We start from the raw sequence: 13,629 nt of genomic DNA on the forward strand, positions 1-13,629 counted from the left end.
ACGCCGGTAGCATCAACATCGTGGTGATACAGCCGTTGAGGTTGCCCAGCGACCAAGGAACTCTGCCAGATCCGGCGAAGCACCGCTATCTATCATGGAAGAAGGTCCGTTGCGCAGAATCGTGTGTAGAGTGTGATCAAAAGCAACGGTCGTTTGTGTGAGATCAAGCGATTGGGAAGGGTGACTACATAAACCCAGGACCAAACCGCTGGGTCGATGTTGAGATTTGCATGATCATATTCACACGAGACCATTCACCGGAAGAAGACCTTTTACAAACAGTCATCGAGATACTGCTGGAACCATGTTGTCTCTTCAAGGACTTGGCGTACTGATCTTTCTAGGCGTCGCAGAAGGTGTCCCGCGACCAGATGAAAGTCATCAAGAAGCACTTCTCAAGCACCATGTCAATATACCAAGGGACAACGCCAATGATGGTGTACCTACCGACATGCTTGGGGCGATGAGTCCTCAGACAGACTACAGAACAATGCCAGCGGGCACTTACACAGAGACAATCTCAACAGGCCTAGTCAGGATAATCGTCGTCAACGAACCAACACCTACGACAGCCAATCAAGAAAAATGTCCAGTCGAATGTGATTGCACAAGGATAAAAGATAAGAACAGCGATGAGTAAGTCCATGATACCAATCAGGCTCATTCTGTACATTGCTGAAACGCTCAGATACGCCCAATGCTTGACCAACGCAGCATGTAGACCATGCAGAGAACCAAGTCTCACAGCTTCATCAACGATGAAACCAAAGGCAACATGTCCCGCAGAATGCAACTGCACCAAGATCAAAGATGAGCAAAGCCAAGAGTACATTTCATCCTCACAATCACAAGCTTCACCTTATTAACGAGTAATGTATAGGTACTTCCAATGCATAACGAATGTCAACTGTCAGAGTTGCAGAGTGGGAACCCCACCCAATTGAACAAACACGTGAAAAGGAAGCAAGCGTTATCATTGCATGTGGTGGTATTTGGTAGCTGACAAGACTTTCATCTGTCGTATGATAATGGTAGCTAGATAAAAAAGTTTGACAAAAGAAAAAAAAAGAGAATGCGTTTCTTTTTCCCCGAGCTTCGAACAAATGCAACGCTAGAATCCGTGAATTAAGCTATGTTATTGGGTTTAACAGCAGCAGTCGAAGCACTCAAGACAACACTCGCAGGTCTCGCCGCAGAGCCAGCAGCAGCAGAGTGTAGCGATACTGTAATTCATAATTAGTACTTAATGAGACAAGAGTAGAGGATGAGTGAAGCTTACCATGTGTATAGACAGCCGTGGCTCTTCTCTTCTTGTGGTGGAGGGGCTGGCTGATACTGCATTTGCTGATGCTATTCATTGTTAGAGAAACTGATCATCTTCCACTTGAGCTTCATGAACTTACAGGCTGTGGGGGAGGGTAGCCCTGACCAGGAGGAGGGTACCCATACTGACCCTGCTGAGGAGGGTAGTAGCTGTCCCAAACATTAGCTTTCCTTTGGTCGTCTTCTTGTGATAGAGACTTGCTTACCCTTGGTTGGGGTCGTATGGAGCAGACATTATGACAGATGTGGTTTATGGGATTGTGAATGTGCAAGATGCAGAGTTGGAGACAGGAAGAGCGTCAAGTTATATTATTAGCCCCATGTGTTTTCCATCTGGAGCGGAAAGGGTCACAGGGGGCGCAGTTGCAGACGAGACGAGACGCAGATGATCTGTATCCTTCTTGGCTCTTTGCTGTGACCTTGGCGTAATAACGGGTATCCCGCGCACCAAGGCCGATTTAACCGTACTGCAGTCTTGGCAGACACTCTTCACCATCTGCTCTGACACTTCTACTGATTGACACTCACTGGTTGTTGGTCCTTTCACTGGGCTTGCACTAATTGCTAGTTAGCGACGGTTATGCCGGCACGTTCCGTTACGAGTCGGCAAATGATATTGGGTTTTGACAGCCTTGTTGGTCTGTTTACTCTAAAATGTTAAATTGCAGTCTCCCGGACCATCTCAGCTAAGGGTCTTGGTGACTCCACTGCGAATTGACGTTGCAGGGGTTGAGCGCCTTGGCAATTGCGCGTCCTCTATGGCTGAGCTTCACTCCTGCATAAAGGGTCCATCTTGGCGCAAGAGGTTGGGCTTGAAGATTGTAGACTAGCAAATGCCTGACGGATCACGAGTCAAGTTTGTTAAAGTGCTATCACGAGATTACGAGCCACAGCTCTTCATAGGGTCTTCGGTATAAGTTGTCCATTGCTACGGAGCTCTCACCGTATTCTTGATAAAGAGCTGATCCTCAGGCTGTTAGCCTTGCTACATGTCCTGTTCCCGTCTCTTGTCCTGTCTTGTCATGAAACACTCCTTGCCGCTGTATTCCCGAACCCCGTACGATCAACGCGCGCGCGTACAGTATGTGTAGGTACCGCCACGATTTACGAATACAACAATGGCGAATTGAAGCTGTCCAAAGCCGCGGGGACCGATTTCCTCTAACGCGCGTTGTTTAGCCACTGGATATTCGCTTTCGGCTGCGGCCGAGTTATGGAGCTTGTCTCAGCTTTTGGTGTCTTGGACGACAGAAACTTGCCGTTACGTTGTATCGCTTACCGGTTTGCGCCGCATTCGGTGCCCGACAAATGCAGCCGCCGACGGAATCTGTGCCAATTGATGTATGCAGTTGGTTCATGCTAACGTTGGGTGCTTCTCAATTGTTGCTATCTTTAGTGATTCGCCTTCTCGCACATGATTAGAAAGGCACCTTGCTGAAGTGCATCTCGGCGCAACACGCAGCTCTTCCGAGCGCTTTGATTTGCGCCTGGCTTTCTGTTGACTCGACCTGAGCGAAGCGGGCGCATGAAGGACAACCATGCGACTCACGGACATGCAGCCAACCGATCGACATGCTCCTTAATCCGCAAAGCAGCTTCTTTCGAACTCAATTTCGTGACATCCAGCACCAACTCGGTCTCATTCCCGAAACGATAGATTGTCTCGTTCTCCAAAATCGGCCTCAATATCGTCTCGTCTGTGAGCTTCGCGTCTACGTTTTGATTCCGCGACGGGTTGATCGCCCTCCTTATGTTCTCCTCAATCTCGCATTCCAGCACGATCGATATAAATGAAACGCCTCTCTTTCTTGCCGCAGCCTCGTAATCCTTCGCGCCCATTTCTCCCGCTGCGCTTGCCTCTCGCGCATCCGTAAAGATCCACGTTTTAGCCTTGGTATATTCCGACGTCGCGATTTCGTTCAGGACGTATCGCCGTAGACCCGTTCGCATCTCATGGTAGCCTGGAGATGAGCGCTCAACGAGGGCGTCGATGGGATCGATGAGGAGGTGATTGTGGTAGACTTTGGAGTTGGGGAGTAATTGCTGGAGCTCCTTCGCGATCGTGAGCTTCCCGATGCCGGGGTAGCCGTTGATGTAGATGTAGCGAGGCATATTTCAGCAGGGCGGGCGTGATGTCTGACAGGAGGTCTGCGAATGCGATTTTCGTACTGGCTTTTCGCTTGAAGGGTTTGTTGATCGTTGAGAAGTTGCGGACGTTGGTATTTGTAGTCCGACGAAAGGTGAGTGAGTCACTGTTATGCTTTCAACAACCACCGAGCCCTCCCAGTGTGGCTACTCACGAGAAGCTTAACTTGACAACCAAAACTTTGATCATGCAACCAATCTTCGTAAATCCTGCTCAAGAGGATCAAGAACTCCAGAAATCACATCCCCTTGAAAACAGCATGAGTTCCCAGACGTACCGATTTGCATATCCGATCGTAGACATCGCTCAACCGCATTGTAATATCCAGAGCCACCAATCATCATGACTCTCCCCAAAAGCTTATTGGCAGCTTCGTAGTCAAGGATATGTCTCGGTAAGCCAGGCTCTAATGTTTGAGTCTGGGGTGAATCCAAAGTTGCTATTGACTGTCCAAGTATGAGCTCGATGAGTAGGATTCCGAGATAAAGCATGAACGGGTTGGTCGGTGATACTGATGCGTTGACTCTGGGATATTCTGGGAAGTGTCTGAGGACAAAAACATGCTGAAATTGATGAACACCACCCTTTTGGGCAATGAAGATATCTTCACTTCTTGGAATGTCCGCAACCCAAGGGGTACCCTGCATCTGCAAAACACCACAGGCAATCATCCAAGCCAGGCGTAGCTTATCACCGTAGAGCAGCGCTGGATCTTGAAGGACTTGTTTTAGTGGTACTAGAGACCATTCATCACAACTGCCCAGACATTCAAGTGTATAAACATCATACTTCTTAGTTTCTGTCATGTAGCAGTGCTGAATATGTCCACATCTCTCACCCTGCTTTCTCTTCCCCATCGTTTGCATTGCTTCACAAAGATTGCTGATGTGTTTGGAACAAACAGGCTCTGATATTGTCCTGAGAGTATTGAGTGTAAGGTTTGATAAGGCTGATTCGATGATAACTGTTTGCGATTGCTGGCTGTTTGTCGAAGAGGTAGATGAGGGGACAGCAAACCCAACTGTCTTCCTCGAAGTAGTTGTACTTTGTGCTTTGAAAGAAACCGTCGATGTCTTCGAGTCCTCTTTGCTCTTCAGAAGAATTTCATTCCATTGTTTTGAAGTATTGGCTTGCGATGCCGTCAGGTACGAAACGGCAAGACGGAACTGCAACTCCTTGATGATGTCCTCATCGTCATCCCCAGGAATAACAGTTCGTGACGGCGGCGTAAGTCTGAGGCCAACTTCATGTAAACCAGAGCATTTGCAAGTCATTGTTGATCGCAATGCATGATAAATACCGCTCAGCATCCCATTGACTAGTTTGTTGAGTCTTCCTTGTGATCGTGACTTTCTATGTGGCTCTAGATCTGTGTTCAGAACGGCTAGCCTTTGAAGAGCAGAGACGCCGTCGCGTATTCTCGTAAGGGCTTCCTCATGGTTGGACTTCTGAAGGATAAATGTCGCCCGCTTGAACTGCTTCTTTATCGAAGAGCTTTCAGTCCATTCGGTCTGTTCCGAGTTAGCTTAGGTATAATGCTGATCGCAACCACCTACCTTTCCGTCTATACCAACATTGAGCTTCTCCATCATCTCCTCGATAGCTTCCCTCATGTCCTGCACGCGATCATCGAATACCTGCAATGATGACCAGAGCCTCAAGCGCAACTTATTGAAGATCTCTTCTTCTCTCCAAAGATCTCCGAATGGATCTCGAATCATTTCCTCGATGCGCGTTTGTGGTGCAATTCCTGTTAAAAGCTTCTCGCATATGTTTTGAAGATTGGCGTGTTCATTCTTGAGATTCAAGATGAGGCTCTTGAGGATTCGTTTGTAGGATCGGAAATTCTGCAGGGTGCCGAGACCGTTCATGTAGCATTGTAGTGCAGATACCACGAGAGGTATGCTACCGAGCACGATACCGGCGACCTCGAAGCCTGACATTGAAACGAAATCAAGACGTTGACGGAGGGACGAGAGCGTGAGGGAAGGATTTTTGAGGCTCTGAGCCTGGTCTTATTCAGCTGCGCTGATTGAGGGTTGAAAAGAAGAGGGGTTGCGGCTGACGTGCAGCTGGATGTTGATCTGACCAACAGCATCTGCAGCACCTTACCATGGGTCACCAGAGGGCATGTGTCACCCTAACCTTCCTTCCATGTTTCTTGAGTCGATGAATCTCGGGATAACAAGCAGCTCCCTGTCTTCATTGCATTCCTCACACAACCATGAATACTATTGCTGATCACGTGTCGGCTTGTCTTCAAGAGTTCAATAGTCTCTGCAGTTCCCCGACAATATGGACAGACAGTATTCCAGATGAGGGTACTCAGAGCGATATATCGCTAGTGAAGCTACAGAACGAGCTGAGCAGATTCAAGATCTGGAGTGGAAACATTGGTGCTCACAGAAAAGGAAGAAGCTCGCTCGATCATAGGCTTCAAGATGCGTCAAATATCCGGGATCAGTTGGTTGAGCTCTTGGAGGACTTGAGAGAGTCCCTGCAAGATGGTGAGTTGCCATAATTGAGCTGCGGAAGATTCTGTCTGACATCAACAGCTAAGGATATCCTCACTGGACAAACAACGCCATGGGATCAGGACCTGTCCCCAGCTGATTTTTCAGACGACGACTCCGACCAAGAACCTTTTCAAGATGGCGCCTCCGGAAATTCTGAGCTCTCGCAGATATTTGCTGCGATAGTTGAAGACATCAACTGTCTGTTCAGACTTTCAGTTTCCATTCACAATCCTTCTCCCCACGACCGCTTCAAGAAAGCCTGCTTAACCGATACATCTGGCTACGAGCCATTTGACGTCCAGCATGTATGCAACAAGCTCTCCAAAGCCCCGAAGCCCATAGCAGAGAGACTTGGAAAGGCAATTTCTCGGCGGAGGCAGTACTTCAAATACAGAGAACTGCACCATGACAAGTTGGCGAGTGGGCTCGAACTCGATGACAAGGACCAAATGCAGAGTACCGTAGCCTCTTCGTTACCAAAAAAGCTTAATGTGAATGAACCTATCTCTTTGGACGAGAACGTGGATGATGCCTCGGATGCTGGGAGATCACAGACTTCTTGGGCAACATCTGCTGCGAATCCAGAGAGACGGAAGATACCTGCCCTTCCAGCAGGAGCCGAGAATGGGCCTTTCGAGTGCCCATTTTGTTTTATGATGGTAGCTATTACTTCGAGGAATCATTGGAAGTTAGTTTCCCTTCCCTCGCCAATATGAATGTTACTGACGTGAGACAACAGAAAACACGTATTCTCAGATCTGTTTCCTTACATTTGCGTTGAGCTCGGTTGTCCGGCCCCAGACCAAGACTTTCAAAGACGTCACCAATGGGCCGATCACGTCAAGAAACACCATTGGAAGACATGGGCCTGCAAACTTGGATGCGACAAGACCTTTGACTCTTCGCAAGACATCAAACGGCATTTAGAGCATAAGCATTCAGAAACCGCGGAAATGACTCATCTCGACAGTCTTCTCACTATCTGCGAGAGGCCTAAGTCCGAAAACGAGCCAGCAGACTGTCCTCTGTGCGGAGAGAGACAATCTTCGTTTAAGCAATACCAACGGCATGTTGGGCGCCATCAAGAGGATCTTGCTCTATTCGCATTGCCACATCTTCCAGGCGAAGAAGATGAAAAGAACGACGAGTCTGGTTTCGAGTCAGAGGAACAGGAAGAGCTGGAGTCTGTAGTAGAAGAAAAGTTAGAGAAAGCCAGCTCTTATGTCACCCGTCTTTCTGATGAGAGCGGAGACAAGGCTCCAGCTGCAGCTGAACATAGTCCTCGATATTCTCGACTGGTGGGAGTCGCCACTGCCGATGTTACAGACGGGATCACTTATGACACAACATTCACCAACGTCATTGCTGGACCAGGATACTGGCAATCCGGCTCTCACTCATGGACCTGTCCGATCCCCTCCTGTCTGTATCATGATCACGGATGGCCTACCGAGGAACAAAGGGACCGCCACTACAGCGATAAGCATTCTGAAACCTCTATAATGTATGAGTGCATGTTTAAGCCTTGTCCCTACAAGTCAAAACGAGAAAAAAACTGCAAGCAGCACATGGAGAAGGCTCACGGTTGGGAATACATTCGTCCGCAGAAAGCTGATAAGAAGCTGCCTTCGATATCAGATATGGGCCTAGATATGACCAACCAGCAGCCGGGAACGCCTCTGGACATGGACTCCCCAGATGAGTCTTTGGATCATAGAAGGGACCCGGATATGACGAATCGCTACGTCGAAACAGAAAGCCTCGACTCGGCACATGCTGACATTCTTTACCTCAATTACAAAAAGTTCTCATACACAATCAAATTTTCCCGACACGCTATCAGAGATGGCAAGTTGCGAGTGTCTACGATAAGAGAGTTCGCAGCGGGAATAAGTTATGTCCCTGAGAGCCTCACATATCTGGTCGAGCTTTCTTTCAAGGACACTAAATTGTTGATCGATGGTACACCCATTCGAAACTATGGTATATCAAGTGGTGATACAATAAAAGTTGCATCACCGCGATTTAGGAAATCTGATCAATTTAGCGGTTCACCTGGTAAAGATCCTTGGCTGGATAATGGGCATGGCACTGAAGGGAACATAGAACTCGAAGGGAAGGCAGAACGTGACAAGCGCCGAGCGGAGTTCTCCCAAGAATTACGACAAAGAGCTATGGTGGAATCTGGCGGGGATCAAGTGCCAGTCCCTAAAACTGAATCAGATTTCGAGATAAAGGATACCCGCCATGCTTCTGGGCCTAGCCAACCGCCTGCAGAGGTTGGCCACAAGGTTGTCAAAAGCTCTACACCTGGTGTTAGATGTGCCACCTGTGCCTTGGAAGGTAAAGAGATATGGGTTGTTCCCGGGCGCTGTTGTGGGTATTGCGGAACACCATGTGTGGACGAGGATACTCTAGACGTTCATGATTCGTTCAGAGCGACAGGCGTCAATGATAACAACGAGGAAGGGCTGCCTCAGGTCCCTGAAGGACTCGAGAAGAAAGAAGCACCGTGCCAGAGCCTTTTGGTCAATGGTCATTGCATGGATGGAGCTGGCAGCCCCTTCATTGATGATGCGGCCGTGATATCTAGTTCCGATCGAGGATACCAATATAATGGAGCCTTGATTGAATTCTGGCTTGATGATGACCAAGAAGGAACTCAAGGTTTGGGAGGCTTTGAGTACGCTGATGGACGATTTGGAAGTTGGATGGTTTCCAGAGAGGTCGCTAACTCGGACGATGGTTCAACCAAAAAGCAAGAAGAGCGGCCCTGACTTATTAATGGAATTCATTCGAATATCATAAGGAAGTTGAGGAGTATAGAGGAGCTCAGCGAGCCTGATATCAAGGAAAAGAGAAGTCATATAGTGGAAAAGGTCGACGAGCTTTTAGCGGAACAACGTGTTAAGTGAACAGAGAAGTAAGGGTCAGGTAGCTTTCAACTAATATAGTCATGGCGAGGTTATAACTCGATCTTTGTACCTCATCATCTCCCATGTTAAAGTGCTCGTGAATGAGTCGTGAGTAGACCCCACGAGGACTTGATGCCTGCTCACGCGATCACAAAAAGTACCAAGGTCTGCAGATAATAGGTATCGCTCTGGGGGCGTGAGACATCACCAATGTAAGAGAGGCCACTGTAAATGCCAGAAAGAGATAAGGGTCTTCCTTATAAGTGCCGTGGTCAACCTGCTTCTGGTGTCTGGGGGCCAGATTGAGAACATTTGCCTGATTGACTTGGTATCTTCAAGACCAAGTTCCAAGACAGGATTTCGGAGAGCAAGCGGATGATGGATCAGGATGGCAACGACACAAAGTCAATGACGAGCCAGCGATGCTGGAGAACCTCTTGAGAACGATCGTCGTAAAGACGATCAAGCATGTTGCCGCCTGTATCACGAGAGAAGTCTATGTTTAGTCGGAATTTTGACAGCTGGCTAGGTCTACGGGCCGCCCGGGCCGCTATCCTAATTAGTGGGCTAACGCTGACAGGAACACCCCCTGATGATATGATATGATATGATATCATGTCATGTTTGCTCTGTTTGAAGATGACTGTTAGAAAAAGGCCTCAACCCCTAAACATGTATTTTCTTTAAGCTATTTGTTTCCCAACCCCCCTCATTTGATGCCCCTGTTTCTGCCGTTATCTGGCTCTACATTTGTTATATGATCATGCCAAACAAACCTGCAGAGAATACGACACCGCCGGATGCGCTGGCATTAACCACTGCCTATACGAAGTCTCCGTCGAAGTCTCCATCGAAATCCCCTTCAAGATCTCTGTCGGCTCCAGGCGAAATTGGTCCTGCAGATGATTCTGATGTCTGTCCTTCAGACCCCTTTTACATTGAGGACGGCACTTACTTTCGAGCAGCATGATTCACAGGGGGATGCCGATTCTTCCATTGGGACCGATACGTCAGTGGGCATCGTGAAAGCGCAAGTTTTGGCGTTTCTAATGGTCCTCCCAGAGAGAGCTCGACCGCTTCCGTTTCCGCTAGCATCCTCGAGTACCGTCGAAGCCTGGGACGCACGTACCACAGCGACAAGTTTACCGCGAATTACTGTTTCCCCAACGACGATCAACAAGTAGAGTCTATGGACTTAACGTACGGCTTGAACTTATGCCTCGAAGCGCATCAACAAGGTGCTAACTGAACAACAGGCATCACTACTTGACGCTTCTTTTGGATGGTGAACTGTTTCTTGCCCCTATCAAGACAGACTCTATACAGGTAGGGTGTTCTCGTAAAGTCTCAAATTGGTTAAAAGTCCTTGGACTGATTTCTGCAACGCCTCTCGTAGCGAGTTCTAGATGTTGGTACCGGAAGCGGTGAGTTGGACAATTCCTCCTCTGGATCTCTACTAACAGCTTCGCAGGAATCTGGGCTATGTATGGCATTTCGACGAGTCCGGAAATGTCGCCTACTTACAGTCTATAGAGAATTTGCCGACCGATATCCAAGTACAGAAGTAATCGGCACAGATCTATCCCCTTGCCAACCCCAATGGGTCCCCCCGAACCTTCGATTCGAAATCGATGATGCCACGCAACCTTGGACGTGGAAGGAAGATTATTTCAGCTTTATTCATATCCGATATCTCTTTGGTGCCATTAAAGACTGGAATAATCTCTTTAAAGAGGCATACCGATGTTGTGCACCAGGAGGCTGGGTCCAGTCAGGCGAGGCCGACGTCACATTCCGTAGTGATGATGGGACTACCGAGCTAGAACCCATTTTCAAAACCTACCAGAAGCTCTTCGAATATGGTAGCCGAATTCTAGGCAACCCTTTCTTCGTCCACGGTTTGCAACTGAAGGCCTTCAAAGAAGCTGGCTTCAAAGATGTTGAGACCGTCGATTACAAAGTATGTTTCTCCAAAGCCTGACTACAGTTGACTGAAACGTTGTCTTGCAGTTCCCTATTGGAGGCTGGCCCAAAGATCCAAAACTCGCCGAGGTCGGGCGGTTTGTCAAGGCCACGCTGGAGAATGACTTGGAGGGTAAGACTACCAACCTTTGAGTGTTGACAGACTTCTCACACGTGATAGGTTACACTCTTATGATGTGGAAGGACGTTTGTCGATGGCCCGAGGAAGAATACGAGGTGTCTCTTATGAGCTTGCGTAAGGCGATACGGAACCCCAAGGTGCATAGTTACATGACTGTGCGTTATGTGTACGGTCGCAAGTAGGATAGCTATGTTGGAGATCTTGAAGTAATACAATGAATGTGGAATTGAGAGGATTAGTTCCGCGTCGTGATTCTTAGCCCCCAGCCACAGGGCTCAAACTGCAGAGATATCCAAGGTTGAGGAGGACAGACAACCAGCCGGAAGTAATCTGTTGTTGGGTAGGTGGAGCACATAAAAATGGTCTCTATTTAATGTTAGGCAAATGCTATCTGGAACCATCTATTAGGTTATGGTAATTTCCTCCCAGCTGTTATCCTTTACCGCTTCACCTTTCATGATTCCGTGAACGTAGCTATCTCCGACCAGTTGATAAGTACCATCAGCTCGAGGCCTCAGAACCAATGGCACCGGACAAGACGAAACCACCCAGACGCTGTCTGGTTCAAATGCCGAACACAAAGCCAACCCTAGGTGCCCTTCGTCTGTCAGAAAAACTCGCCGCTGGCCAGCGTATCTACCCAAGAGCGACGCGTACTGAGAAGCCTGTGAAAACGTGTTGGCGAGTTCCTTAGCAACTGGGGACGTCCACTCTAAGTCAACTTCTGAGGAAAAGTCCGTGATTGAGGATCTCGACGCCATGTATGAAAATATTGACGACAGCTGTGAGTCCGGAGGATCAGAAGGCCCTAGCTTTTGCAGCATCTGTTTTATCCATTCGATACTTGGAAGCATATCGGAGGCTTCATCTCCATCCCGGGTTACAAGAGATTGGAAGTTTGTCAATTGTTCCAAGATTGAAAGTCGCTGATCGACTGTCATGGAGGTATCCCAGACCCGCAAGCAATGAAACAAGATGAAGGATAGCCAGGCTTTAAAGCAACCGCCAAGCGCCGAGCTATCTGTGACTGAATCGTATATATTTGAGCCAAAGATGAAAGTACGCCAACAAGCTTCAATGCCGAGCTCTCCAGTTACTTTGTAGCGCTTACCGCATCGTAGTAGAAGGGCCGCAAAAGGTTCGATGTTGAAATAGTAAGCGAGTACGTAAAATGGATAAGACCCTGGAAGGATCTGTCCAACACGCTGAGCTTTGACAGCCAGCCTTGAGTCTGTGATGCTAAATCCCAGAGAACCAATCTCACTGTATCGCGCGGCGTCCAACCGATCATCGCTGTTAACACGATCAAAAAGGATGGGAGCAGTCCTCGCAGCAGATGGCTCGTTGGATAAGTTAGGTACCCACGATGGTATATCCTCTGAAGGCAAATTCTGTGTGCCGTGGTAGAATTCTGCAAAACCAGCTAAAGAGATGAATCCTAAGTGATTACAATGATTGAGGATATTCTTCGTGGCAGCTGTGAAAACCTGAGCGACGCTCGCGTTATAGTCAACTTCCAAATCGCATCGAGGAATTCCCATATGGCTCGCGGCCATGTTAACCATTCCCAATAACGAATACACCCGATCGCGGGCATTCGTAACCTTGAACTTATGGCACACCATCATCATGTATGCCAACTGAGAACTGGCAGTCGTTTTCCAATTACCAGCGCCGGTAAGCTCCTCGATAACAGAAAGCAACGGGTGATCTTGAGGCTCTTTCAAGCTTTCGAGGGACATCTTGATTACGGTGATGAAGTGAACGGCGTAAGGTCCTGGCGACCACGAAATCTGTTCCAATTTGACCATGGCCAACGCCCCATTGGGAAACCAGCCCAGTCTTTTGATCATCGCCAATGCAGAGGCGAGCTGTTCCCAAGAGATACATTCGCCGTTTCCGAGGAACACAGAGGTCTGCCGAGCTAGCACGGTCTCTTGAATCACCCAAGCTCTGCGGAACCAATTCCGTTCCAGAAGATCAACGAATGGCTTCCAGGCTACAGAAGGAGTAGGTGGAAGGCCTGAACTTTCGGTTACGCTTTTGTCCAGGCTCACTTCACTTCCATCTGTCTCCTCAGCCAAGCTGGAGAGTTTCCGTATCAGATGAATGGCCTCAGCTGACTCTTTCCCGCCAACACCGAGCCAGATATCGACTCGCGCTGCCATGCTGTAAATCTCGTTCATGATGCCGACCTGGATCTCGCGCTCCCGTTGGCTGGTCTGATCAATACATATTGCGTCGATCCACAAATACCAATCAAATTCCTCGAAGCGATTGAGAGCACCGAATAAGTTTGGTTGGACGTAGAATCTATCGCCGTTCACCAGTATGCATGAGTCGGAGTCGGTGGGTTTGCCATCTCCCTCTGGCGCACCCCACGTATAGGATAGTGCGTGGTAACCAAGTGCCTTTGCTTCATCCAGAGAATGAGTGGTCAAGTCAATATTCAGCCTCTCCGATAACAGGCTGCGTGTCCGCTGGCGTATCTGTATTAATCGAATATGTGTGGAGTCGAGTGTTGATTCGTATTTGTACCTGGTACCAAACGTACTGCTTCTGCGGAAAGTTGTCCATGGCGATGGGGTCATTCTTGGCAGATGGAGTCACAATTGAGACTATAGC

The 13,629-nt window shown here is 48.4% G+C and overlaps 6 protein-coding genes across 10 annotated transcripts; 3 read left to right on the forward strand and 3 right to left on the reverse strand.

Annotated features, from left to right (window-relative positions):
- The first annotated feature begins 167 nt into the window (after positions 1–167).
- FOXG_19108 (uncharacterized protein) lies at positions 168–1,092 on the forward strand. The gene is made up of 3 exons (XM_018399296.1): positions 168–636; positions 689–826; positions 881–1,092. The coding sequence occupies exons 1-3, from the start codon at positions 305–307 to the stop codon at positions 942–944; spliced, it is 534 nt and encodes a 177-aa protein (XP_018241219.1). The 5' UTR covers positions 168–304; the 3' UTR covers positions 945–1,092.
- On the reverse strand, positions 588–1,924 carry FOXG_19109 (uncharacterized protein). The gene is made up of 4 exons (XM_018399297.1): positions 1,530–1,924; positions 1,404–1,473; positions 1,280–1,350; positions 588–1,223 (listed from the first exon to the last, which is right to left on the reverse strand). The coding sequence occupies exons 1-4, from the start codon at positions 1,556–1,558 to the stop codon at positions 1,145–1,147; spliced, it is 249 nt and encodes an 82-aa protein (XP_018241220.1). The 5' UTR covers positions 1,559–1,924; the 3' UTR covers positions 588–1,144.
- Positions 1,925–2,225: 301 nt separating this feature from the next.
- FOXG_19110 (uncharacterized protein) lies at positions 2,226–5,521 on the reverse strand (the record flags this gene model as incomplete). 2 transcript variants are annotated; one of them, XM_018399299.1, is made up of 3 exons in its annotated part: positions 2,226–3,575; positions 3,624–4,980; positions 5,026–5,412. In XM_018399299.1, 2 exons carry the CDS (start codon positions 5,410–5,412, stop codon positions 3,655–3,657), a joined length of 1,713 nt encoding a protein of 570 aa, XP_018241222.1. In that variant the 3' UTR covers positions 2,226–3,575; positions 3,624–3,654. The 2 variants fall into 2 exon arrangements, with proteins under 2 accessions (XP_018241222.1, XP_018241221.1); XM_018399298.1 differs by having other exon boundaries at positions 2,226–4,980; positions 5,026–5,521.
- A 39-nt stretch (positions 5,522–5,560) lies between these two features.
- Positions 5,561–8,981, forward strand: FOXG_05745 (uncharacterized protein). Its single transcript, XM_018384173.1, has 3 exons — positions 5,561–5,976; positions 6,025–6,673; positions 6,725–8,981. The coding sequence occupies exons 1-3, from the start codon at positions 5,694–5,696 to the stop codon at positions 8,760–8,762; spliced, it is 2,970 nt and encodes a 989-aa protein (XP_018241223.1). The 5' UTR covers positions 5,561–5,693; the 3' UTR covers positions 8,763–8,981.
- Positions 8,982–9,517: 536 nt separating this feature from the next.
- On the forward strand, positions 9,518–11,434 carry FOXG_05746 (uncharacterized protein). 4 transcript variants are annotated; one of them, XM_018384174.1, is made up of 9 exons: positions 9,518–9,813; positions 9,866–9,909; positions 9,963–10,100; positions 10,157–10,226; positions 10,297–10,324; positions 10,372–10,384; positions 10,434–10,860; positions 10,911–10,995; positions 11,044–11,434. In XM_018384174.1, the coding sequence occupies exons 1-9, from the start codon at positions 9,658–9,660 to the stop codon at positions 11,184–11,186; spliced, it is 1,104 nt and encodes a 367-aa protein (XP_018241224.1). In that variant the 5' UTR covers positions 9,518–9,657; the 3' UTR covers positions 11,187–11,434. The 4 variants fall into 4 exon arrangements, with proteins under 4 accessions (XP_018241224.1, XP_018241226.1, XP_018241227.1 ...); XM_018384176.1 differs by having other exon boundaries at positions 10,434–10,995; positions 11,044–11,281; XM_018384177.1 differs by having other exon boundaries at positions 9,550–9,813; positions 9,866–10,100; positions 11,044–11,281.
- Positions 11,409–13,595, reverse strand: FOXG_05747 (uncharacterized protein; the record flags this gene model as incomplete). The annotated part of the gene is made up of 1 exon (XM_018384178.1): positions 11,409–13,595. The coding sequence occupies one exon, from the start codon at positions 13,593–13,595 to the stop codon at positions 11,409–11,411; it is 2,187 nt and encodes a 728-aa protein (XP_018241228.1).
- Positions 13,596–13,629: the final 34 nt, after the last annotated feature.

The sequence above is a fragment of the Fusarium oxysporum genome, chromosome 2 (genome assembly GCF_000149955.1).
Source record: "Fusarium oxysporum f. sp. lycopersici 4287 chromosome 2, whole genome shotgun sequence".
NCBI lineage: Eukaryota > Fungi > Ascomycota > Sordariomycetes > Hypocreales > Nectriaceae > Fusarium > Fusarium oxysporum.

What these genes read in the sequence shown, in the direction of transcription:
- FOXG_19109 (XM_018399297.1), bottom strand. Translation starts at nt 1,558, where the DNA reads ATGTCTGCTCCATACGACCCCAACCAAGG. An exon ending in GCTACCCTCCCCCACAGCCT is followed by an intron (nt 1,351 to 1,403) that starts GTAAGTTCATGA and finishes AACAATGAATAG; the next exon opens with CATCAGCAAATGCAGTATCA. An exon ending in CACGGCTGTCTATACACATG is followed by an intron (nt 1,224 to 1,279) that starts GTAAGCTTCACT and finishes TATGAATTACAG; the next exon opens with TATCGCTACACTCTGCTGCT.
- FOXG_05745 (XM_018384173.1), top strand. Translation starts at nt 5,694, where the DNA reads ATGAATACTATTGCTGATCACGTGTCGGCTTGTCTTCAAGAGTTCAAT. An exon ending in GAGAGAGTCCCTGCAAGATG is followed by an intron (nt 5,977 to 6,024) that starts GTGAGTTGCCAT and finishes TGACATCAACAG; the next exon opens with CTAAGGATATCCTCACTGGA. An exon ending in ACTTCGAGGAATCATTGGAA is followed by an intron (nt 6,674 to 6,724) that starts GTTAGTTTCCCT and finishes GTGAGACAACAG; the next exon opens with AAAACACGTATTCTCAGATC.
- FOXG_19108 (XM_018399296.1), top strand. Translation starts at nt 305, where the DNA reads ATGTTGTCTCTTCAAGGACTTGGCGTACTGATCTTTCTAGGCGTCGCA. An exon ending in AAAGATAAGAACAGCGATGA is followed by an intron (nt 637 to 688) that starts GTAAGTCCATGA and finishes TGAAACGCTCAG; the next exon opens with ATACGCCCAATGCTTGACCA. An exon ending in AAAGATGAGCAAAGCCAAGA is followed by an intron (nt 827 to 880) that starts GTACATTTCATC and finishes AGTAATGTATAG; the next exon opens with GTACTTCCAATGCATAACGA.
- FOXG_05746 (XM_018384174.1), top strand. Translation starts at nt 9,658, where the DNA reads ATGATCATGCCAAACAAACCTGCAGAGAATACGACACCGCCGGATGCG. An exon ending in GTCCTGCAGATGATTCTGAT is followed by an intron (nt 9,814 to 9,865) that starts GTCTGTCCTTCA and finishes ACTTTCGAGCAG; the next exon opens with CATGATTCACAGGGGGATGC. An exon ending in TTGAGACCGTCGATTACAAA is followed by an intron (nt 10,861 to 10,910) that starts GTATGTTTCTCC and finishes GTTGTCTTGCAG; the next exon opens with TTCCCTATTGGAGGCTGGCC.